Source organism: Chamaea fasciata, unplaced genomic scaffold (genome assembly GCF_029207755.1).
Source record: "Chamaea fasciata isolate MVZ Bird 193981 ecotype frontalis unplaced genomic scaffold, bChaFas1.0.hap1 SCAF_6, whole genome shotgun sequence".
NCBI lineage: Eukaryota > Metazoa > Chordata > Aves > Passeriformes > Sylviidae > Chamaea > Chamaea fasciata.
This window is the reverse complement of record NW_027094091.1, coordinates 49,320,305-49,346,718: the sequence shown is the minus strand read 5'-3', so window position 1 is coordinate 49,346,718 and position 26,414 is coordinate 49,320,305. Positions and strand designations below refer to the sequence as shown.

General features: G+C 38.9%; 1 protein-coding gene across 2 annotated transcripts; it reads right to left on the bottom strand.

Annotated features, from left to right (window-relative positions):
- Positions 1-54: 54 nt before the first annotated feature.
- DNAJB14 (DnaJ heat shock protein family (Hsp40) member B14) lies at positions 55-26,351 on the bottom strand. 2 transcript variants are annotated; one of them, XM_066186314.1, is made up of 8 exons: positions 26,026-26,346; positions 20,245-20,419; positions 11,077-11,222; positions 7,904-8,089; positions 7,470-7,564; positions 6,707-6,816; positions 5,325-5,497; positions 55-3,665 (listed from the first exon to the last, which is right to left on the bottom strand). In XM_066186314.1, the coding sequence occupies exons 1-8, from the start codon at positions 26,156-26,158 to the stop codon at positions 3,541-3,543; spliced, it is 1,143 nt and encodes a 380-aa protein (XP_066042411.1). In that variant the 5' UTR covers positions 26,159-26,346; the 3' UTR covers positions 55-3,540. The 2 variants fall into 2 exon arrangements, 1 of the variants encoding a protein (XP_066042411.1); XR_010721499.1 differs by lacking the exons at positions 55-3,665; positions 5,325-5,497; positions 6,707-6,816; positions 7,470-7,564 and adding an exon at positions 10,252-10,361 and having other exon boundaries at positions 8,000-8,089; positions 26,026-26,351.
- Positions 26,352-26,414: the final 63 nt, after the last annotated feature.

Here is a 26,414-nt window from a genome sequence, read left to right as displayed (position 1 = left end):
CAAACCACAACAAATGGCCTAGTTCTTTCCTATATTTATTACATTACATGTAAGTAAGTTATAGCTTCAAGAATTTATTTAATATTAGCTGCTTTTTAAAAAACAAAATGCTTTTACTATTACACTTCTCTTTGACAGAGCTACAAGAAGTCAGAATAACAACTACTTAATGGCAAATGAAATTTATGAACAAACAAACTTAAAAAATATTCTTGCTCTCCCATTTTAATCCTTTTACAGCATTTGTTACAAAATTATATTAAAAATATTTATAATTTGAAGTTGTCTCAGCTGTCTATTTAAATGCATCTGTTACATTTTTAGTGCTGTAATGTCCTACCATTTCTTGGAAACTTGTAAAAGAAAAAAGACCATTTTAAAAAAGGTAAAAAAATCCAATTTAGACTTATTTTACCCAATCAGAGAACTTATAGGGAAATGTTCATCAGATGTGAACACTGAACTCGCTTGTGACTCAGGATGCTCCATAAATAGAACACATACTGATGTTATATTTCAGCAGATGCAAATCATCTCCTTTTTTCATTAGGCTTTGTCAGAGTCATGCCAAGATTTTTCTCTTTTTGCAGGGCTTTTCTGCCTGCCCTTTTAAAGGATAAAACCAACAACCCATGTTTGTGCTATCCTTAATTCTAGATTAAATGAAAGGTAATGACTAAATAAAAACAGTAAGGAGCAGGTAGCTAAAACACTGAGAGATTTTTAGTCAGGCTGTTCAAAACTAGTTTTGTTTTCCCCTTTTCTTCCCAACATCTTATTTTAATGAGAACTTCGCCTTTTGAAGAAAGGTCATCTGAAAAGATTTAAGTACTCCACCCTCTTCAATTTGCATTTTGCTCATGAGAAAATGAATTCTGAACTTTCCAGCAGATTCCCTCAACAAATCCAGGTAAGATATTGACATTTCTGAAGAAAAAGACCCTTCAGACTTGAGGAAAAAAAGCAACAATCATGAGGAGAAAAACACCTACTTGAAATATTATAAGAATGTTTGCAGGCCATATTTAGAGCAGCTTAATCTTTAAGCCACAGGAAATCACAGCATCCTTTTGCACATTACTACATATTTCAAAGTGTGCAACTATTTAATCTGTTAAATGCCAAGCAGCATACCTCCACCAGTATAAACATATTATTTCCTTCTCAGAAAGTGCCAATTGCAATAGGTAGTCAAATGAAATGTTGCAGTCTAGGTCTCAGTTTTAACCTCCTGGGATGTCTGTGTTGCCATAGGGCACAGCCACCACATTATTCCAGTTTACAGAGGAACTGACAGCAATGGAACCAAGCTGAGACAGCTCAGCATCCATCCATTTCCCCACTTCTCACCTGCAGCACAAGTGGCTGCAGGGCAGACACAGCCCATGGGATTATTATAGGCAGCTTTGCTAAGACCATCTGTTCACTCTGATTTCACAGTTCCAATATTTGATAAATGTGTTATATATCCTTCTTCCTGTTAACTAAAAGATCCCTTGAAAGCTCAGACTCATTTGTAAACAGGAAGGCCCAAGTACTTTTTAAAGCCTTTGGAACAATTTTCTTCCTTTAAGAAGACACAGGAGTACCAGGATGTATTTCGATAGTTTGTTTTCGTTAATATAATTACAATACATTCTGGACAGTTACAAAATCTGGGGAATCTCATTTTCTCCACAGATTTTGATTGCACATTTCAAACAACTGGATGTCTTTCTATTACATCTGAACCCTTTTACTGTAGTCTTAGCAAGAACATTCAGTACAGCAACCCTATTTTTGTTGTTGTTTCAGGAACCTCTAGTTCTGTTTTGTGCCCCAGGCTTTTATGTCCACCTTGAATGCTGGTTTAGCTGCTCAGTTAAAAGCCTGCAGCCAGTCTCTTGTTATATGTTACATGTCAAGAGAAGTCATTTTCACTGGGACAGTTTAGAAAAGGGATATATGCAAAATGTTTTCTGGGTTACTTGGAGCAATAGCATTTAGTGTATTTGTAAAGTCATATCCTGCTCTAGATCAGAAAGAATTGCAATGAAGTCAGACAGAGTATTTAAATTTTCAATTTAGGAGAAATATTTGGCTCCACATGAACTGACAGCATTGTTGAAAGAGCAGTTTTCTCAAACAAAATATATTGCCCATAATACAAGCTATCTGTCATTGTCAAATACAAGAAACATTCCCCTGCATAACACTGTTAAAATGTAAAAAACATCAGCTACTGAACCTAAAAACATTTTCAACACACTTTGATAAACTTTAAGTACATTGTACTTAGCTGCTTCAGGACACCTCTTTGCATCAGCAGGTGTGGCTACATATAGTTTCCATTTCCAGGCCACTGAGTTACATGATCTTCTATGTAGCAGCCAAACAGTAGGCTTGCTCATTTCTAGGAAGTCAGTCCAGCTACATTCTGGTCCTAAAAAATGCATACCCTACCTCTTCTGACAAGTGATAGGGTTCTGACCATAGGAGCACACTGCAAAGCAGCAAAGCATTTAAATAGTTGGCAAAAGGGTTGAAAGGCACATAGCTTGTCCTTAGCAAAATTTCCCTGTTCCACTTGTGGTGCCCATTGAAGAATCAGTATTGGGACCTAGCTTGAAATAAAAAAGTAGGAAAATGGAAGCCTGCCAGGAAAAAAAAAATTAGGTTGCCTTTTTATTTTAGTGTTAGGATTTTAGTGTTGCATGTTTTCCTCTACCTTTCCAGTGAAAATTAAGGAAGCTATGGATGCATGTTAACCATATGTATGGATTTACTACTACTGGAATACCAAATGGTAGAGCTGCTGTAAACTGTTGCAAGTACTAAAAGCAATGTTTATAATGGTCTGTACAGCATTTGCAAATATTTACTTTGAAAGAGATTAGTGTAGTTCTTATTTTTCTCAGCATTGCTTAGAAATGCTAAAAAACTACAACAGCTAAACTGCTACTCTACACCAGATCAATATACCCCAACAGTTATTTAGGAATATATAGCATTATATTTAAAAATACCAAGTTCCTCTAAGCAGTAAACCTAGAAGATTTTACATAGAGTTAGAGATAAAATATTAAAAATTATTGTTTCAACTCCACACACTTGACATCTGAATAGGAGTGATGTAATCATACTATTTATTCCATCAGTGAGACAAAATGTAGTATGGAACTAAATTTCTGAGATTTTTAAATAGAAAGTCATTTAACTCGTATATACACAGTGTTCTTTCCACAGATATTTACATGGCAAATATGTTAGAGGAGAACCACTATGACTAAGTCTCTACAAGTATAGCATCCTTTCTGAGCTATTCTCTCTGCTGAAAGAATTCACAGAAGCTTTGAAGTAAAATCTAGACAATTAAAGTTACCTATATTTCACAGTAGGTAAAGAAGCCGTTAAATGATATTTCAGCATAAGGTTTCTGGAAACAGCTACACAGTAGAGTTTTACATCCACCCTCTTTTCCAGCATCCATGGTGAAACTAAATCTCTTGTCAGTTTACAGGAGAGATAACAGAATAGGTAAGATGTGTGTGTAACTGTAGCTCATCCTCCTCGGAAGAGGCTGGTCAGCCGTTCTAGCTCTTTGCAGTTCTCCATGGACATGGACTCTGCTTTCTTTCGGAGGCGGTCATCTCTATATACTTTTGCTGCATAAAGTAAGTCTGTTTCTTTAAGGAGAAAAGAGAAAAGATTTTTTTTTTTGGTTACAAACTGAATACTTGGCACATGAAAGAGTTGCACAAAACACCTCAGGTTTCAACCCTTGCCAGGTTTTCCTTCTCTCTATTCTAACTTCCCTCAGACACCACCTAAACAGCACCGCTACCGTTTTCCTTTGCTGGATCTTTGTAACAACTCTATCTTTTTGAGCAGGTAATACTGTATCAGCCTTCCAGCTTCCTCAGAGTTCATGCACCTGTATCTGATTAAAAAGAAAAAACCACACCCTAGAAAAATCCCCCACAACAACAAAATAACAAAAAATCCCCTACTACTTCTGTCAGACCTCATTAAACATTACAAATATAGGCCACTCTCAGTGATCCTGCATTGTTATTGATAGGTCTAGCATCTTGTCTGTGCCTCCAAAAATCCAATCTGAATGTTAAGCCCGTTACTCCAACTGATGCTGATTCAGACTGTCAGTGTTCAGAGCTATTAATACTTAAGAGCTCTCTGTATTATACTGGTGCTCAACAACTTGACATTGCTGAGCATTTTAATTCTGTAAAATCCTTTTTGTCACTTCAACTCAAAAGGCAAGACATCTTTAAATGTCAGTCAATCCCAGACAGATTTTAACTGCCAAGGAGATTTAACACACAACAGGTATTTTTAATCCATAAAACCACAAGATCAGCCGTTTCTATAATCAGAAAAAAAAATTAAATTAGGACTCAGTTACTCAAAATTAGTTTGGGTAGTTTTCACAAGCTAATAAATTACAAGTACCAAACAACTAAACTGCAGAGACTAAAGCTGGGCGGGAACGTGTGATCAGACTCAGAGAACTGCATTCTATTTGCTTCTGATCAGTTTACTGACAGTTCATTAACAAATTATTTTTCCAGTTAGCTATGACTGAAGTTCACCACCTGAAAAGTTAAAACCATCTGGTTTCAACGCTGATGTAATTTTAGCAGTGCTGTTCCCACATAGCTCACAAAATGGTCACGTATAACAGAAAAACTGGTTAAACTTGATGCTGATTAGAAAGGGCTGGTGCTCTTCAGTATTTTTATGCTTTAACACTGAATTCTAGGTTTCTGAGAAGAAGTAACTCATTGTGTAATACTAGACTGGAGAAACAGATGGCAAACTAAACCCCCTTGTTTTACAGGACGTGCTGCCTTGTCCTTAGTTGCCTGGAAAAGCAGTGTTTGTATGTACTGTTGTCCAATGCAGATTATGTTTTCGTCTCTGGAAACACCTATGTAAGCTTCTGGTCTATTTATTTACTTATATAAAAGCACCTAGGGAAATGAGCTATTGCCTCAATAAAAAGAATTCTTAGAAATTGCAGTTAGTTACGGACAAAAGCTTTGTCATTATCAATTAAGCGTAGTTTGATTTTCTGAGAAACTGCTATAGATAATAAAGCAGCAGGTTAAAATTGCTGATAATTTGCAAATGGTTGTTAGATCACTGAGTAAAATTCAAGAACTAAGTGACTCTGGGGACAATTTTAAAGGGAGAAATAGCAGGAGACCTAATATTTACTTTTGCATTGAGATATTGTAATCATACAAGCACTTCCTTCTTGTCCAAGGCAATTTATTTTATAGTAATGCATGATTTAATAAGATTACACATATTACCAAACTTACTTTGTTGCCTCTCCTTCCAACAGTTATTACGAATGTTGGACACATAATCCTCTTCCACACTCTTTTCCACTTTCTGTAATGACACTCCTTTGTATTCATTTCTAAAGTCCTTATTGACATAATAAATGACACCCAAATTTTCTGTCTGCATTTTTATGGTCTGCCCCGTACTTCTGCAAAAAAGGAGGCAGGGGAGAGAGAAAGACTAAATATTAATTCAATTTTTTTTTTACACCACAAATAGACTTAAAAACAATACTGCCATTACAGAATAATACCAGCACATTCCTAAATTTGCCATTTTGAGACAAATAATGAAAAGAATGGCTCTAATAATCTGCTAGAGAATAAAATTATTGCATTTACCTGATCATTAAACTTCTGCCCCTTAAACACTTGATCTCAAAAAAAAATTCCACTTTATTAAGACACTTATTTCATACCTCCTTAGACAAATTTAAGTTTTAATAATAGAAAGTTACATTCAAACTCCACAGAAACAGGTCACTATTCTGTAGCAACCCAGTGCAGGCATCTCCATTCTGAAGTGTTTGCTGCCAGTCCTGATAAATTCATTTTCCTGCTGGCATTCCACAGATTAAAAATCAAAGACTGGATGCAAACATTTTGGCAGAGATGCTTTTCTAAGCCTTACAACAGCTTAGTTGCAGAAGGGAAAAACATCCTACTCCAGAAATAGAGAACTTTGAAAAACAGGAGAAAAGAAACCTTTCTGTTGTGGGGCGAAGAGTTCTGCAAGGAACTAAGGACCTTTAAAACCACTGTGGTGAGTGGGCTAAGTCTATCAGCTAGCTGCAGTCTTGATTCAAGTTATTTATTTCTCACAAGAAGAAAAGGTTTAAATATCCTACTGTACAAAACAGGTAAGTTTTACAAGTAGAATTCTTCACAAGAAAATGAAGATTTTACCATCACCTAGAATGAAGAACAGACAATCTTGCCAGCTGTCATCAAGTTTAGCACTTAAATAAGGATGAGAAGATTGCTTTCAAGTTCTTCATCTTCTCCAAATACAGAGTATCCCCAAAAGAGTAATGAGCCTTAGCAGATTTCAGGTTTTGATTAAGTGTGTTGGAGATGTAAACACCTTTGCAACATGCCACGTTGCATGGATCCACTGCCTTGTACTAGACCTCCTAAACTCCAAGTACTGCTGACCTCTTTTCTCCATTACATTCTTAAAGCATGTTCTTTGCACCTCAATTTTTTGTTCTGCTTCATCTACACCTTCCTTTCCTTTCTTCACTGTGGGAAATCAAAGGTCAACTAATGGAAGACTCTCCACAATGTTTCTAAGTGGGAGATGGTGATTACAATACCTTCCCCTCTGTTTTAAGGTGATGTAATTAAGCATTACTTACGATCTTGGGTATAAGGCATAAGGAGGGTTAGATACCATCAACTGGCTCAACAAGGAGACAAAGATCAACACAATAATAGGCATCAGCTGAATGACCATAGAGAAACCTCCCTAAGGAACAAAACAGATTCAGGTATTTCATAAATCATCATGCAAACAGGTAAATTTAACAATACTTAATGCCAAGTGTGACTTTCTGCTTTAAGCCTCAAAAGCTGCTAGGCAAACAGTAACTGCGAGCACTGTGGTATTATCTGAACTTTCAAATGCATATGCACAATATTCAGAGTGCTCAAGCTGTGAGAGTTCATGGGTTAGTGCATACACACAAGCAACTACCAAATAAAAGCTGGATTCAGCTACATTGTATGCCATGATTTGGTCTCATCTATACAGTGATACGTGGTTATACAGGACTAGAGATAATTCATGTAGGTGAATATTGAGCCGTAAGTTCAATTCTTACCTCAGCCCAAATAAATTTTTAAATACATACAAGGATTAGTGGCCAGAATTAGTGGCACATTTAGGTTAATAATACCAGTCACTAGTAAGAGAGTGACTTACAACAACAGGTTTACAAAACCAGGCTATTACCTTCTCAAATTTGCATGCCTATTTACCAGTCACGAAGCCAACCACCCACTTAAGTTTAGAATACCCAACTGGCAGGTACAAATCCTCCTCTACAGTACAGAGCTCCTGTACAATCACACCACTGAAAGCAAATTTCATAGTTTAAAGCCAATGGTGCTTAAACTTACATCACCCCTCTCTTCCTCCCTCTCGTGCCCACTCTGACGGTGCTGGTTCGGATGGCTGTAGCCAGCACGACCATTAGAAAATGAGTGTACACTACCTGAGGAAGGAACATCCACATTTAAATCATGTACAAAAATACTATTTAGTGGTCAGTACAGAACCAACATAAAGCACTTTACATTACCACACAATGGCACATAAACTGACATTAAGATATCTCACAATTTCAAAATTGCTTAAAACATGTATTTTAAGCTCTATGATAGTAAGCCCAAAGAAATTACATTATTGGGATTTAGCAACACTTGAGAGAAAAATGCAGATTGTAGAGTTGGGGTTCAAGACTGGCTGGAATAATTCTACTATTTTATAATGTCATACACTCTAATGCCACTTGACAGTACATCTCAACAATTAGACTGATGTATACAAATACCTGTTGGAAAGGCTCCTCCAAAAAACATGTTGAACAGATCTTCTGGAGTAATATCTGCCTCACAACCTCTATGGAAGTTGAATCTGCCGTTGCTAGGGTGATTGCAAGTTTGCTCTTCGCTGCCTGTAAGGTCATACTGCTTTCGTTTTTCTGGATTACTCAGCACAGCATACGCATTTCCGATTTCTGAAGCAAGGAATAAAACACAACTCCCATAAATGCATGATAAAAGCTATTCCAGCACGAAAATTGCAAGTTCAAAGTCAAAAATAGGCAGCAAACAATGTAATTTACTGTATGTTACAAAACACATACAGTAGAACAAGGTCCAGAATCATCTGCAGAATAGCTTCCACAAAGTTTCCCACCAACACTATTCAAAGGCCTTTCATCCTGTTAAATAAGGCAGAAGGCAGGAGAGCTTTGTTTCTTTTTCTGGGGGAACACCTACACCTGTGGAAATGTTCTCACTCATTGCAGTTATAAAAAAAGCATCAAGCATTACAATGAGATTCTGAGGCTGGGTAACTGAAATTTGCTCTAGCAGCCTAGGTTAAAAAACCATCATAGACTTGGCAGGTTTTCTTTGGTTTCATTTGGTAAGTGGGCATTTCTTGAAATGCACCAACTTCATTGTCTAACAGAGTGTAAATGTATTTTTCTTCATGCTTCTGAAGGTATTTTATGGATTACATTAGTAACACAAAGTTTTGCATGATGTAACATGAGGAGTACAACATGCATGGATGACAGGAATGTGTGTGATCCTCGGGTGGTCAATATGACCGCGGTGTTTGGAGAGCCTGGCCTGGATGCTTGTCCTTGTTTATGCTATGGTATCACAAATTAACAGCTTCAATTTTGGCAGTAGAAAGGAAAAAAACCTCACTTAGGGAAGCATGGAAAAAGTCAGCAAGAAGACCCACATATTCGGCTGACTTTAGAAGCTTTTTTCTTGCTGTGCACAGACATAATGATCTTGCAGATTGATGGAAAGTTTGTGTTGTCACTTGATGAACAGTCTTCACTCAGTCCTTCCTTCATTAAACCCTTTCTGTCTTCCTTTCTACTCACTTCTCCAGTCCCCTCCAAAAAAAGACTTCTTTTGCAGCCAACCAACCCAAGGCACAGGCATTACCATTTTCAGTGTTGAAAAGCCATCAGTCATCAAAAGTTCGTGAAAGGTGCAACACTATAACCTCAACACAGGCAAATAAGACCGTGGCTTTGTAATTATATATTTTAAGCATTATCCAATCCAAGAAAAAATTAATGAGGTTTAGCTATGTGTCTTTTAAGATGCCCTTAGGAAAAAACATAAGCAATTCCTTTAAGTAGAGGAGAAAACCCCAAAAAAATGAAGCCTGGTATTTTGCCCAGAAAGCATGATATTAACTGACATCAAACATTGCTCTGTTGCTCAGTACAAGGACAAAATTTGGAGTAATTTAGATATTCCCAACAATTAAAAACTTAGAGAAATCAATCAGGTGACTGCACATAAAATGAAGTTACCATACTGTCACAATATGCCTGTTTGCTACTTGCTCTTGATTATCTGGAGCTAATTCACAACAGATTTGATTCCAATATAATTTTCTTTTCAAAAAAGGACATAAAAATGAAAAAAAGCCACTGCCTAAAAGTTTCAAAGGAAAGATTTATGATTAGATTGGTATAAGACAGCAGAACTTATTATATTTGCACAAACTTTTTGATTTAAAATTCACTTCAGTGAGAGTGCTCAATATAATAGAGGGGTAGTACTAGGTAGGTCAAGATCTAAGTACCTTACCTACCATGAAACTCAATTCTGTTTCATAATGTGACCTTCCCTTAAAACAAAGCATTATTATGAAATAAAAACTATTATTATGAACTCCTTTTCTCAGGTAGATATCAAAAACTGATCAGACACCTTTACAGGAAAACTAAACCATAAATTTACTCAGCCATACAAAAGGATTATGATCATTTCAATGCAAGAAAATGCTAATTGTCATTAAATAATTTTTGGTCAACGAGATTCACCTACAAAGTTTTCTGTTCATTTACTCATCTAGTTAAAAACCAGAAAGTGAAAATCAGCTGAAGAAATCAGACTTGTACAAAGTGCTCATGTTAAATAAAATATTAAGAAACTGATTTTTAACATTTTAAAGATAATTTGAAATGCTGTTAACAAGGAAGAAGTATTTTATTCCTAAGGCCTGAGACAATTTTATAGGAATAGCATCTTTTAGATAAAGACATCACTTAGCTGTATTAAATGAATCAAGAGCCATCAACTTTCCTGCTCTGCTGTATCTACTTTTCACCTGGAATTGTTAATATATTATTATAATTACCTCTTCAAGTCTGTACCGGAAGTCTTGCTCAGGACTTTTTTTTTTCTTTTTTTCCCTCCCCAATTTAAGTGTTTTATCCGAATGATTTTTTCAAATATCTGCATGTAAACCTCACACAGGAAAAAAATAAAAAGATGTACCACAATCAGATTGTTTATGTATCATCATTTCTTACAGATTCACATTTTTCTTCATCTGAGATGAAGGTGTCGTTTTCTTTAAAAAGCTCTTCTTCAACAATTTACCTTGTGCAGGGCTAAGCTGGACAGCCTTAAATAAGGTCAAGTCAGACTGTAAATTTTACCTAAAAAATGGTCAAAGGCAACTACTAGTAAATCCATGATTGAACTCAGGTGGTTTTGTGCAGAAAACGTAGTAAAAGTACACACATACAAGAAATTCCAAGGAAGAGGTAACTTACTGTGGCACATGATTCAGTAAAAACTGCATTTTGCTATCAAGGATTGCTTTCTTTTTTTCTAGCTCAAGTACAGTAAAGATCCAAGGTAGTAAAATTCAAAGGCTACATTAAGTCAACAACAGTAAAAAACTGCAATTGGGTTTCAGAGATCAAGTATTTGTTCCCTGTACTGAACATTACAGTCCGTTTTCTGAAACCAAGCCCTACTGCCAAAGTCCATGTTATTTATCTATACTTCTAATATAACAAAGGTCAAATATTTTCTTGACTAAAAATGTCAGTTTAACAATAGCTAAAAAATACATTTACATTTGTAAAAATACAAGTGACCAATGCAGATAAATATGTTTTGTTTGGATGAAGTTTAATCATAAAAGAAATTTAAAGTAAAAATAGTGTTTTACTTTTAAAAGCCTCTGTTGCTCCAGGTGCATGGTTTTTGTCTGGGTGGAATTTCAAAGCAAGTTTTCTATAAGCCTTCTTTAGGTCTTCTTCACCAGCATCCTTTGACACTCCAAGGACTTCATAATAATTTTTACATTTCTTTATACTGCAAAAGAAAACGATGCAAAATGTTGCAAACAAAAAGATGTAAAAATAATGGGTTAACACACAGCTGCAGATGAGGTCATACACTACACTGGTGTATTACATTATATCTTTTGCTTTCAATATAAAATATTTTTTAAGTATCCACTCTAGAAATAAAGAATGTAATTTCTTCATAATAAACTCACTATTGAGCTTAATTACATACATTTCTTTTACTTCTACTGTAGAACTACCACAGTTGTAAGAAAGGATTTCAGTTTGCAATTACTGGAGCATTTCCTCATCCACAACTACATTAATATTGCTGTTAATAAGGCATAAAAAGAGGGTCCCAAATTTACTGTGTATAACTAGCAGGTAGGAAAATCTGTTTTGACTGTAAACAGCAAATGCACTTCAGTATGAAGGATATGAAACAAAGCAAACAATACCTCCCTTTCTCCAAACAAAAGTCAAATCATATCACCACTCAAGCATTCACTTTTCAGGGAATAAAACATGTGAGACTACTTCTGCTGGGAATGCACCTGGATCTTAATAATCTTTTTGCAAGTATTTATGTAAATTCAAAGTCACAGTAGCAGCTCCAGCAATTACACATTTAGCTCATCTCACATAAACAAGTGTAGCATTTTTTAAAACTGAAACCTCAGAAATATTCTTTTTGTAGGCTGTCTAACCCAGACAGGAAAAGCAGAATGTGGAAATGATGTAATGATTTAGTATACTTTACAATACCCCAGCAGAAAGAAAGAGCACTTACAGGAAAGAGAGAATGTTAATTCTATGTGGGCAGGAAGAACTGATCAAACCAGTAAATACAGCTTAACAATCAAACCACGTTACTTGGTAAGAATTCAGAAAAAAAGGGCTGAATCCCAAACTTGCACTGCAGAAATGAGGCACACTGACACTGAGTGCATGCCAAAAGGATGGGCTGGTCTGAGCAAGACATAGAAATTAAATCCATAAATATTTTAAAAGCTTCATGTGAGTCTCTTCACATGGCTGTAATTGTATCTGCATTCTCTTATATGCACAAATTTCTATGTGAATTTGGGTTTAATGTTTCCAAGACTATACACAGGGCAGCCATATGGAAAAGGGGGCAAGCAAGCCTTTGGCATTCTCATGGAAGAAGTATGGGTATCCCGTAATTAAGGGAATGTGAGCAAGTACAAGTACAACCACACCACCATGTGTGGCCCGTCCTACTTCACAGATTGATCAAATCAAGTTTCATTTGAGGGATCCTGTTTCCTGTGTTCAAATACAGGAGCTTTTATGGAAGCCTCAGTGTAATGCTCACAAGAGCACTGAATTGAATGTATGCAGGCAGCTGCCAACACAAACATCCTGTGAAATAAATATAGCTCATTATATTGAAGTAACATTTAATAAGCTTCAATTAGGAAGCTGATAGAGCTAACTGAAAAGAACACAGTGAATCCATCAAGAAAGGATGGAAAGAAAATACATTAAATTATACTCTTGAGTACTGGGAGCGGGTTTTTTGGGGGGTGGTTTTTTTTTTTTTGGTAATCTGTACAAGCAGAAAGAAGTGTGGTAGTGTACAAATCCCGTAATGCATAGCCTCAATGCCTGGACAACTTAAAAACTGTATCAAGAGCAGGTAGCTTTATTTAAATGTGTAACAGTATCAAATTAAGCTTTTATTTCATGAAATTGCTATCTCAGCATCCCATCTATGTTCTCTTCAATAATTGTTTCTGAGCTATCTGTCTGTGGGCCAGACTCTTCAGAACTTTGGTTGATACAAAATTACATAGCAAGCCCTCAATGTTTAGCAAAGTTTTTATTTTTCTAGCATTAAAACTGGTGTTAAAGATTCATCCAAGTGTTTTTAAGCACTGTACCTGCTGAACAACTTTCTCCCTCAATAGCATATTGTCATTTTTCATGAAAAAAACCCTAACATGAAAGTTTATTTATTTGCAGACCCAATATACATTCATTTCACAACTCTAAGATGCCAAGAGGAGAAATATGAAAAAAAAAAACCAAAAAAGAACAATACAATAGATGCCAACCTGTCCTTTTAACTCCCCAAAACCCACTTGAGACATCCCCCCTGTTCACAACCAGTGGATGTTCCACAGTGGACAACCCTCAGAGGAGAAGCAGCAATGGTGGGCATAAACCAAAAGATCTAAAGGATTCATGCAGTCACCTCCATGCAACAGCTATCCTGAACCTGGTCCACAGATCAGGTATTGTTATTATCAAAAATTGTGTTCAGCTGAGGTATAACACATTTGTTTTTTCTTTGCACGTCTTTCCTAGTGGTAAATGAAAAATTCTACAAACACAAATATGGAACATGCATATTCATATGGAAATTTTGCAGTTTAGCAAGCCTTTGGATTAGGCAGATCAAGCTTTAAAGCTAAAAACATTAAATGATTCTACAAATGCACAGGGGCCAAAACCCATACCTAAACCTGGAATTTTCAGCAGTGACCTTATGCTATGAAGCCCTTGCCACACTCTGCCATTAGCCAACAGTTTTACACCTTTGCTTGCCCACTTCAAGGCAAAAACCACCTGGACTGTAAGTAGCTAGCATCTGGTTAATGCAGTGTTCTCCTGGGAGGGAGTCAGTGACTTGCCAGGAGGTTCCTGACAGAGCACAGTTCAGGGCAACCATGACAGGATAACACCTCCATTTTCCCCCCCTCAGCTGAGCTCATCTGAGTTTTGCACCAAAACTTGGCACTGGGGATGATGGGACAAGCAGAGATGATTAGAAGGTGCTTTCCAGTTAAACAAAGTTGTCAGTGTTTGTCATGTACTCCTGAGTGGCAAAACTGCAATGCATCACAAACTGAACCTGGTAAGTCAGTTTATCACAGGACAAACTGTGGGGTCACCAGGACTCAGGTCATACATGGCTGTGCAGCCACAAGGCTTCTCTAACACTGTTGGAGCATGCAGCCCACCACACTAGGGCCTCACATGCTCCATTCCTCCTCATCCTTTTAGAGATGCTCCAAGTCTTCTTCCCCTAAAACTCCACTGTCCTGATGAGAAATTTGTCTCCAGGTGCTGGAAGCTGTTAGAAGCCATGGCCAACTCAATCCTTGTCCCTCGGAAGATGCAGACCTTTTTGGACATATTCCTCACCTCTTTCGTAGACTGACCCCTGACAATCCTCACTCAGCCAGGATCCCTCATCACTGCACCACTGAATTATACTGTGGAGAATTGTCATGGGAAGGCAGGTGGATGGAAGGAACCACTCCTTTCTCACTTTTTCTGTTATTACAGGGCACACAAATCAGCCAGTAAAGGCAGGGAAAAAATTAAGGGTAAAACCAGTGGAGGTTTTGGAAAAGGCCCATCACTGATGTTACTGCTGTCTTTTAACTGCACCTGAAACCCCTGCAACACTCTCAGCATGAACAACTTTCTGAATGCTCCATTTCAAATTGGTTTTTGTTTGGCCTTGCTGCCCTTAAGGTGCTGCAGTTCCTACTGCTAATTTTCTTGCATACGTAAACTCCACGCAGGCATTTCTTTTGAAAATTCTAATGTACACATCACTTGCTTACTAACTGCCCATTTTGTATTGAACGGGTTATTTTCGTTGTTCTTTATTTCTGGCATATTTAAAGTTTGGGGTTTTCACTGATACCTTGCTTGGGGGTTTCGTTTTCTGTGAATTGCTTTTCTTGTACTTTTAATTTCTGGTTGGACTTCTGTATCTGAATTACTATCAAATTATTTCTGTTGTTTAGGTAATTTCTTTCTTTGTTGAATTGTTAGTCCCCTGCCAACACCCTGGCATTGTCCTTCTGATTAACAGATTTGCTGGCTGTTCCTGAAGTAACAGCTGACTTTTACAGAATAGACTTCTCAAACAGCATGAGAGCAAGTGATGGCCTACATTCATCCCCAGTCTGTTGACTGAGGTATCTCCTCACGACTTGCAAAGCTCCACTACCTCAGCTTGCAGCTGACGAGGCACCTGCAGTAGAACTGGTCAGCCAGCTTCAAACTGCAGCACCAACAACTCTGCTGGATGCTGGGCTCCTCTCCATGCTCTGATGGCTGACAGCAGAAGAAGCCTTTAAGGTCCTGAAATGTCTCTTTCTCACCTGCAGAAACCCTAGGGCTACCACCACTGGTTCTCCTGTGACTACAAAATTATGAGATCCTGCTGCTGTGCTTGTCTGATCACCTTTCAAATCTACAATTCAGATTAGGTCAGCACTGCCAGCTTTTATCAGATTAACAAAACCTATCAGAGATGCTTGCCTTACTGTATCAAATACTTGCAGCAATGCAAAATCATGAAATTTGGAGTATGATGTATTTCAAAGGGTCTTCCAAAGCCTCACAGGAACAACCCAAAAGACAAATACTTCAATCGGAAGCATATCAAGGGAGCCACAATTATTTCTCTCAATGGCAATCTGAACTGCAGTGAGCAGCCATGTGAATGTCAGTGACAAAGAACCCAACAAGAGAAAGCTATACTGACTTCTGATCCCAGAGTTGAGCAGAAAAACACAGTAAAATGCAGACCAAAATCTATGCAGGTCAAATTTCCAATTATGCCAGAGAGCCTGATGCAAATGGTATCTCACAGCTGAGTTGGGAATGTGCCAGTCACAGTTTGGGTGACATAAATTTGGCCTGAAAGAAGTGTTCTAGATTGGGAAGAGAAAGTCACAGCATTGTCAAGGAACTCAAGATAGGTACCAGCATATCCCTAGCTTCTGAAACAAATGCAGCAGAAGTCTCAGATCTCTGTTGCACTGATAGATTCAACAACACATTAGGGTGCTTGTCTTACTACCTTGCTCTTGGATGTACCTGATCAGTTTGTTTCTACTGTGTGTATTACGTGAAATAGTCAAGGCTGTGTTTACATCAGCATACTTTTCTCCAGATTTTATTTAAGCTTTCATTTTAGTTATGAGCTTTCTGACAAAGTCTATCATGTCTTCTCTGCCACTTTTCCATGAAAGGCTCTTTGACTATGATTTCCACCTTAATTTCTCAACCATTCAACTGGATATTTCAACAGTTCATGGTGGCTCTACAGCCTAATTAAAGGCATGTCCTGATTTTCTTTGCTTTGGTTGTTAGTTTTTTTTAACATATATTGACTGCTCTTATTAATCCACTTCCAGTTAATTATCTTCTTGACACCATGCTAGAAAAGAACCAATATCTTTTTCCTGGATTGACAAAAGTGTCAGCAGAATGTCTTGAAAAAGTCAGTCACACAGCTTATACTTAGTGTGATCCATGAAATGTGTAGAGGCAATATTTTGGTTCACTATGTGAATTCAAATCAAGCTACTGATTATTCCTGACCACTACGCAATGGCCCTTAATCCTGCCTTGCAAGGTTTCTACAGAACTCATTGCTCTATTTGTTTGGTTTGGTTCTATCTCAATGGTCCAAATACAAAATTTGATTATTGTGCTTTTTTCCAAGAACCAAGCACTGGCAAGGCAGGAAAAGCAGTATTCCACCATGGTTTTCACAAGACAACAATGCAAATTTAGCATATTACTAGTCACGGCAGTTTTCTTTCAGATGTCAAAAAGGCAATAGGGAATACATGCTATAGCTTATTGACTAAAAAAAAAGAGACCAAAGACATCAAACACCATGTGCATTTTAATATAATTTAAAGAGAGCCTGTATAAAACATACAACATGAAAACACTTCCTTTTTTTCTCTGTTGTGCACATGATTCTCACACATTTGTCTTAAGCTGACATTGCTTGGGTAGCTTTCAGCTGCCCAGAGACTTGTAGGGCACTTGCTCTAAAAAGACGTTAAGTCTACTGTGAGTCCTAGCATATTTCTGCTAGTCTCCTGACAGTATCTCCCACATGCAGGTCATCTAAGGGTGATAAGGCAACTTGATCCAGTTCTCAGTGACAAGGTAAGAATCATTAAGAAAAAGATGCATGTACTACAGATGGGATTTTCAAAGCATTTCCATTTAAAAGCAACAAAGTCCTGTGGTATCTCTCAAGCTTCAAACTGTCACACTGAAATAGCGAGCATGGCTCCCACAAAGAGCATCATTATCAAGCACTTATGCAATCAGAGGAAATAAGTTACATCTTACGCTTCTTCCTGTTGAGCAACTTGCAAGCTCTACAGAATACCCTACAGAATGTAGAGTAATTCTGTAGTAATACAATATGTAGTGTAATACTCTACAGAACTGTTATGGTAACTTGCTAGTGACCAGTGTCCCCTGTGTGTGTGGAAAAAATGAAGCCAGCACAGAGGTGCTTGTTTGTACTCATACCTACTCACATTACTAGAGTAACCCTGATGAAAATTAATGCAGCTAAATTAGTTACATTGCTCCAAGCATGTCTTCACTACGCTTCTTAAATCTGCTGTCACAAGCTTATTCAAGATAGCTGTACAACTCCAGGAACTTTAATCAGTGATCCAAGCCAGGGAGCTCAAAGTCAGTCCCCCTGTCTGACAGCTCACTAAAACTTGTAACAAAAGCATTGCAAATGGCATGGAAGTGTAGTTGAAAACAGAAACGTTTTCCCTATGTCTACATTCAGTTACTGAACCAAAAACTCCTAAAGGGAAGGATATTTGAGGATAATGACCTTTCGAATCATGCACATGCAAAGCAACTCTGTTTGTCCAATGTCAAATTCATGCTAAGTGTCAGAATTTATTGAAGACTGGAGATTTTGCTACCTTGCTGTCTATAAACTTCTTCCCTTACAGGAAAAAAGACAAAAATCATGCATGAAACACTGTTTAAAACCACTTCTTTTCACACACTATTTCTTTAACCAATTCAAACATCTGAAAACCATTCCACTGCGGTACAGCAGAAGCATATGGTGATGACAAACTCTATTCTCTAAAGAATACCCTCCCCAAAGGGGCATGTTTCATTTAATTGGAAAAATCTGGGGCCTGACTGAAGCAATATCATATGCTGCCCGTTAGGTTTCCGACTAGAAAGCTCATTCTCACGGTGGTTTAAATGTTAACTTTCTCTCAGTTATCATCACTGAATGTGTTATATTTTTCCATTTAGTTTTAGCCCATTGTTTGTATTTAATTCTGTTCTCCTTGGCAAGGCAAACACGTTTTTTAATTCTTAACCACAAATTTTTTAAGTGGTTTGTTTATGCCACTAACAAATAACATGACAAACATTTCCAAACTTCCAACATGAACTAGAAACTTGCTCTGTTGATCGCTGCACATCTAAAAAAAAAATTCCATCTCCCTCTAAAGGTTCATGAACTGCTGTATTAAAGGGCGGCAGCATTCCACAAGCAAAGGTGAAGATGCTGCTTTAACACATGACTTTAAGTGGTATGTAAAGCAAACATGGGTTGTTCTGTAAGTTATTACAATTGCTTATTTTGCAAAGATCTTGGTAGGTTTTAAAACTCCATATTGAATATTCAATATTCTTGAAGCAATGTTGCATCAAGATTATTCTCAATGTGCAGTTCTCAAATACCCCTAACTCTGGTCCTGATCTCAACAAACTGGATTAAGCTTATATAGCATCTAACAAATCCCTTCAAGAAAGCAATACCCAATACCACAAAAGCCTACCAGCGCAAAACATTAGCTCTGCATTTCAGTCGATACAAAGTAGGCAACATACCTTCTGCTAAAACAAACAAACAGACTGATCTTGCAGGAAGCCTGAAGTGGAAGCAGACTGCAGCTCGGAATGGCAGGTCACAGGTGAGTGACTACTGGCACCAATACAGCTCTCCCTGCAGCAGCTTTCTGGGAGTATGTTACATGTCTTATTTTGACCAAGGCTGCATTTACAGAGGACATCTTTCTGGATATTTTGTCTCACACACGTGTGCATACACACACATTCTGCATTCATTTTAACAGTTGGTATAAGGTGGACAAAAAGGTACAAGCTTATCCGGGTTTTAGTTTAGATGTATGACAAAAGGCAATAACATTAACTAAGCAGAGATGATGGTAAATTAAAAGCTCTAGTAAATAACACCAAGAGGATAACCATGTGAGAGCTGCTGCTGCCTGAATGCAGAGCTTCTGTATCAACAAAGGAAAGCTACTCCTTTCCTCACTGGTTAGCACAGCTGAACAAATTATTCAACTTCAGGAAGATCCCAAGATAGTATCAACAGGAACATACATTTCACAGATGCACACATAAAAAAATCCCCCACAAATTTCTGTTGTGCACAACAGTTCATCCAACATACAGAAACTAGGAGACAGGGACCTATTGGTTTCCCTGCAAGCTCCCTTGAAAATATTTGGCCTAGACATATCTGAAAATACCAGGGTTTGAGGTGCGCGATTTCCTTTCCTTCCTTTCCTTTCCTTTCTTTAGCAGAAACCTGGGCACAAATCAAACAATATTTTTCTTCCTCCTACAGCCAGCAAGTGTGCAGTGATAACATGACTTAAGAGTTACTTGCCTCAAAAGTACATTTTTATTGACCTTTGTTTCTTCTCACACATCCTTACCTGATGCCTCTTATCTTAATACTATCAAGCTGCACTAAGCAGAGTTTATACTGCAACTCAAGACTATGTGTTCCACTGTTTCTCAGACACCTTTATATCCAAACCAAAATCATTTTAACACTTGTCTAAGACCAGTCTGTACAGCAAGATTATCTTGAGAATAAACTTTAGAAGTGAGCATGTATCTTTTGTATAAAAATATTGAATAGAACTACTTTCCTGCAAGTTGTTGATTTACCATGAGATCTACTCAATAACTATTTTGATTATTATTTTTCCATAAAGTAACCTTGATAGTTTGAAGAAAGGAGTAGCATCTTTCTTGCAGAAAGTGACAGTGTCTCATTCGATGTTTAAAACCAGCAAAACTCTCCTCTTCCTTCTAGTCAAAGTTCAGTACAAGTAACCCTGCTGAGCTAACCTCAAACTTCCTGTGGCTCCTTTACATGATAGAGTTGAAAGGGTAAGTACAAAACACACAGAATGAAAAGCAGTGACATATTTAAGCCATACCTTAATACTCCTTCCATTTGTTCTTTGTTGTAGCCTTTTCCACTTTCACCTGCAGCAGATGCATTGTTCTCCTTCGTGCTATTGGGCTTACTTTGATCACTGCTATTGGCTGGTTTTCGGCAGTAAGCGCCTCCCCCAGCAGTACTTCCATTCTTCATAATAGCTTCCAACAAAACTATAAAAACAACAGTATATCATAGTATCATTACAGGTATTAGTGATTAAGTCAGGGCTCTCAAGTATCTTAGATGAGAGTAGCACATTACAAGATCAGCTGCTACATCCTCCTTCCTCATCGATTACCACTTTGTGCCACAAATGTTTCTGCAGCCAGTCTAACAATTCCTTTTCGTGGCAAAACTATGGAAAAGTGTTGCAAAATTAGTGACTGGACTGCTCCCATCTATCTCTGCCAAGGTAAGGTAACACTGGAGAGAAATTTTCCATGTGCTTCATTTCTAGATGTTTTTCAGAGGCACTGAACCTGTGCCTTGGGGTGTAAACATCTGAACACCTGAATTGCAACTGTAAATTGAAGAAGAGGAACTAACCTTACACTCTATAGAAACTGCAAATTATTCCACACAGACATCAAGTCCATCTCCAGCACATTTCAGTTCCTATACGACATTCCTATCTGTAACCTGAGTCATTAGTGGCCACAAACTGATGTCTATTCCTTCCGGGCAATATCAGCTGAAATTTAAACCACTGTTAAAATGCCACAAAAAACTCCAGATCAGCCAAGTACACCCAACTCAAGACCTGAATCTTGAAAACCAGTTGGCTTCTGCTAGTTCTGGAAATCCTCTTTCATTCCATGTTCCAGCGGATCTCAAAATTAGCAGTTTTAATAAACATTATACACAAAGTCTGGTTTTTCTTTCTGTATATAATCCTGTATTTTGGGAGTATCTGTCTTAGCAATGAATCAGAACCAATACCGTTCTAACATAAGGGACTGCACACAAAGTACAGGATAGATCAAATTAGTAAACAGTCCACCTCTCCTGAAAACAGATTCCTTCAGAGCAACATGGCAAAACTACATAGGCTAAATTTGTTTAATAAAGAAAATGAGTTATTATCTACATTAAAAAATGCACTAATAAAAACTGCTAAGGAAAAGTGTCGCGTGCCCTGTGAAAGCATAGCACTTTCTTCTAGAAGCCAGTGGGAAGAATCCTTAAGAATTTTCTGCTAAATTAAAAAAAAATATTCTCCTCTGCCTAGCATGGTATTTCTCAGAGCAGCAGAAAACTGGGATCCTACACATCATAGTTTGTATATCACAGGAAGAAAAGAAAGTGGAGCTTTGTTGAGAAGGAGAGCCACCACTTCTTGAAAGCTCCCCAGTATTTACTTTTACATTCACTTATTAGTGAATAGCTACACTCAGCCTGAACAAGAAAGTCAGCTGACTTCAGAGCCGGTCCTGCCCTCCAGCTGCCTCAGCAAGTCTCATTTATCAGATCAGGCTCTTACAGCAGATATAAGGAAACAACTAAGCTTTAGATGTCTAATTGTAACTGAGGAGATGCTTTCACTCGAAGTGAAATCTGGAGTTTGAAAACAGGAGAGCTACAGTTGCATTATATGGATGAAAACTGAAGGACATTCAATATTTGCAATACTTTGTTCTAAATCCTCCGTTGTGGCATATGAAGTTCTGAGGTAAATGAAGTAATAACAAGTCCAACGAGGTGACCAGGTCGGCCGGTTAAGAACCATTAAGAACAGAACTTTGAACAGACAGTGCCCTCAGAATGAAGTGTTTCAGTCTGAATGTGCTCCAAAGAAGTGCTACCAGAAAACAAACCAAAAAAAAATTATTTTTCTATCTAGTGAATATGACATTTAACAATGGCATCCTATAGAATCCTATTGAACATGTCGCCTTCTTGAAACAATTGCTTATTCAAAGTTTTGCAGTTCCTCCTTTTATATCGGTATTGCTCTAGGAATTTCTCATCCCTGCACCAACATTAATGCAGAACCTGTGGGAGCAGAAATGGCAGAAACACAGGTATGGGCAATGGTTTGCACTTTCAACATCCAGTGTTTCTTCTTCACAGCAAGTGTGGCTCTAAGTCTTTTAATGAAGAGGTCTGGCTGCAGTATAGTTGAAACATTACTATATTCTAACCCCCTTCTCAGACCTCATAATGGAGTTGCATTGCTGAGAATACAATGCAGGATGCTTAAAAAAATAAAATTCAAATGTATCAGTGGGAACTTCTTAAAATAGCAGGACACAACATATACAAACATGATATTGTCCTACACTGAAAAAGAAAATCACACAAAGGGTATGGGGCCATTGTTTCCTTCAAAGAAAAGATATAGTTTAGACATTCAGAAAAAAACCTCTGACTCTTCCATGAACTGCTGGTGGTAAAATCAGCTGTTAGAACTGTAGTACTAACAGTGCATTAAAGAAAACTTTCACTGTGCATCTACTATTTCAAAACAGGGCATACAGCCAACCAAAGACATATTTTGTTAGCAGGTAAGACAATGAATCTTATCTCTGAATGTCTCTGACGCCTCTCTTGTGGGTACTATTACCTGCTGTCGAATGAAAGATCCTTGGACAATATTTAATTCCATTATGCATTGAACATGACCCCTACATACACAGTTGCACTAATGGAAGAATTCTATGTAATTCAGAAGTTGTCCTAACGCAACAGCCTAAAAACTAAGCTGATATGCTCCCAAAAAATTGTTTTTAAAGGCAGCATCAGAAATGGGCAAAAAAAAAATCTTAAGAAGCACTGAAAAATAAAGTTTTTCTTAACATTCTTTTCTGCCTTCAAACAGAATGGCACCTAAGTTTGAAAGGGACATCCTGTCCTTTGTTGTCTTTGAACCCACTCTTAAAAATATTTTCCAGATAAGACATTAGATTCCGTTCAGTTGCACGATGAATCATTAGCAAAAATCAAAACCAAACCATTTTTTGAACAGCTGAAGGGTAAAACAATTTTCTAGCAAAGTGACGTCAACATGAACACTGCTACTATGAAGTCATTAGCTCAGTGCCATTAAATAAGCACTGACCTTACACTTCACACTAGTAAAGCCTTAAAATAGCACTGCTGCAGTCAGCGTATTTCAGGCAGAAGCTTTGTTTGGCAAAACTAAACTTCACTGATGACTGAACTAGTGCTGAATGCCCTTTAAATGTAAATGTTGCCAAAAGCAGATCACACATAGTATTGTTTCGCAGACAAGAGTTAAAACCTATTCTCTGTCCTTTTGTAATCCACTCTAACATGAGGAGGAAGAAGCTCCCACCAGTAAACGATTCAGCATTACCATTCTCATTGCTTTTATGACTGACAGAACTTTGTGAAATGGTGGGCAATTGTTCTCAAAATGATGCTAAAGGTACAACACATGAAGAATCTGCAACTTTAGTGAGAAATTAGTTCAACTACCTTCTAACCCACACTGCAGAGAAAAATAAGTGAGCAGAGTGACATCTGGGGCTGCACCACATAGTCCTAGCACCATATAAACACAACACATTATGACTGTAGAATAAGGATTTGTGCTTGAACTAACTAGGCTCACAAAACCTTAAGTGCTTCTTTCTCTCTGGTATGTGCTATGACAGATTTTTGATTACCTGAATTATGAATCACGGGTTAGATTTTTTTCTTCAAGTGGATCCCCCACTAAAGGATGCCAACGAGAGCAATTTAATTTGTTCTAAGTGTAAAATGCCAGCCGTAATTTATTGCACTTCTTCCAGAACCTGTCCTGAAAAAAAGTTTGTGTCCTTGCACCTTACTGCACTTTTAAGAGGACCATTTAAGTGCATCAAACTTTAAAACCAAAAAAAATTCAATGAGTTGGTGTTTTTTTGGGAGGAAATGAGATGAGTTTAAAAGATTTAACAACCTCCACACCTGGAAAACTGAAGCACAGAGATATCAGAAGTTTACAGAGTCCCCTAATATCTAACTACCTAGTTCAAATCAGGCCTAGGGCTTTTTCTGTGGTGTTAGGGCATCTGCAATTCTCTTTAGCTTCAGGTGGGGTTTTAACAGCCCACCAGTTCCACAAATCAGGCCCTTGTTTCAAGCTGAATACCTGAAAAATGAAGTACAAACAATTAGCTAGTCACTAATGGAAACAGAGTGAACTTATTTAACATCACAGAGAAATTCTGTGAAGTTTTTCGTTTAAAAGACACAATTCCTCAGATTACAGCCCACTACCTACCACAAGGCCATCTTCTTTTCCCCAGGTCTGTGCCTCATTTGTGATTGACTTTGCTAATTTCCACAGTGAATAAAACAAGTGTCCTACAGACAATAGCCTAATTAGCCATCTATTTCTTGCACTGAATACTTGATAGTTGTGGTTATGTAGTGACAGTCCTACTTAAAGAAAAAACCAAAACCAAATGCTCAAAACAAGTCAGATGAAGATTTTTTTTCCTGAAAGCTACTCTAGGTCTTATCTTCGAGATGTAAGATGATAACAAGCTGTGTGAAGCAGACAAAGCTATTTCCTCTCTTTGGTGGAAGAAGCTGAATTGAAATCCTCTGCCTTCCTGCCTCCCAACCAACACAGATTCCAAAAAGCTCAAAGTATTTTCATACATGTCATGTTCTCAAGACATAGAAATTTAGGGGAATATGGCAACATCCATCCTGTCTTGCAGGAGAAAAAACAAACACTTGAAAAATTAAACACTAATTAAAAAAAAAAAGTGCCAGTGAAATCTTCATTTATTGTTTGCATATAATAAGAAGTCAGGAGATAAATGGCCCAAAAATATTCAATGCATCTCCTCACAGCAACTTCTAGTCAAGATTTTGCCTCAAACTTATACTCCAGAAGTGGCAAATGCCGAGGCCTTTAAGTGGCATAGAGCACTGAAGTAGCTCCTTCCACAGCACAAACCAGTGAGAACCAGAGAAATGTAACAAGTCCCTGCTGTGCCCAAAGGTGTCTTGAGCTGACTTCTGGCACTGTGTGACAGAAAGGCTCCAAGACAGGTAACAGCTCTACATACACTGAAACCTTACTACTGTTCCTTATAAACAGTTATTTCTAAACATCTTTTGCTAAAAGGTTTCAAGTGTTTAGTATGGAATAGTCAGAAGAGCCGACTACATCTTGGGGGGAGCCACATACTCCATTTTCTCTAGGAAATGTAAACTCGTGCGCAATTCCGATGTGGCTGCTGTACAACCAATAGGGAACCAAACCCAAGAAAACCCAAACCACAAGTATATTGGGAGAATGAAGACGTGGTCCACTCTGTAGCTGCAGCTCTCAGTGCAAGCTGTTAGAGAGGGGGTGATTCACAGTGACAGAAAAGAAGCCAACCCAGCCTGTCTCGGCCTGGGGCCTGAGATGTCCTGATGTTAATCGGGGCTAAGCCTCGTCTGTATGGCCGCGCTTTTACTGATGGCTGTAGGGAGGAGGGGGAATGCAGGCAAGGAGCTGGGTCGGCCCTGGGAGATCCCCGCTGGCACCGGGGGACATAAACCCACTCCTCCGCAGCGCCTGACGCCAGAGTCATGCCCTGGCGGGGGGAAGGCACCTGCCCCGAGCGCTGCTCCTGGGCACGCACTCCGGCCTCCTTTCCCAGCCGAGCCGCGCGCCCCGCCACAGCCCCGGGCTGCCTCTGGGGCCGGGTCCCGCTCGCCTCAGCCTGCAGGGCCCCCCCTGCGCCCGCCCTCCTGCGGGCCCCGCGGGCGGCCCGGGCAGAACAGACGGAGCCGGGCCGCGGGCGGCGGGGAGGGGGCCGGGCTTCACCTCGGGCCGTCTCGGTCGGGTAGAGCTTCTGCGCCTTGCCCAGGAAGCGGAGGGCGCGGTCGCGGTTCCCGGCCTCCAGCGCCTCCCGCGCGATCCCGATGCACTTCTCGGCCTCGTCCCGGTTCCCCTCCATGGGCTTCTCCTTCCGCCGCCTCCGCCCGCCGCAGCGCAGAGAGAAGGGGCCCGAAGCCAGAGCGGAGGCGGGCGGGGCGGAGGAGCCGAGAGCGGCGCGGGGCGTCAGGCGGGGCTGCGCTCACTCCGCAGGGCTCATCCCGCCGCTGCCCCGGCGCTGCCGCAGCCCCAGCGCGACGCTCGTACCGGCGCCAGCCCGGCCGCCCCTTCCGGGCCACGCCGCGCATGCGCCGCCCCGCCCGCCCGGGGCTCCGCCG

What these genes read in the sequence shown, in the direction of transcription:
- DNAJB14 (XM_066186314.1), bottom strand. Translation starts at nt 26,158, where the DNA reads ATGGAGGGGAACCGGGACGAGGCCGAGAAGTGCATCGGGATCGCGCGG. An exon ending in TATGCCTTATACCCAAGATC is followed by an intron (nt 5,498 to 6,706) that starts GTAAGTAATGCT and finishes CCTTTTTTGCAG; the next exon opens with AAGTACGGGGCAGACCATAA. An exon ending in TTGGAAGGAGAGGCAACAAA is followed by an intron (nt 3,666 to 5,324) that starts GTAAGTTTGGTA and finishes TTCTCCTTAAAG; the next exon opens with AAACAGACTTACTTTATGCA.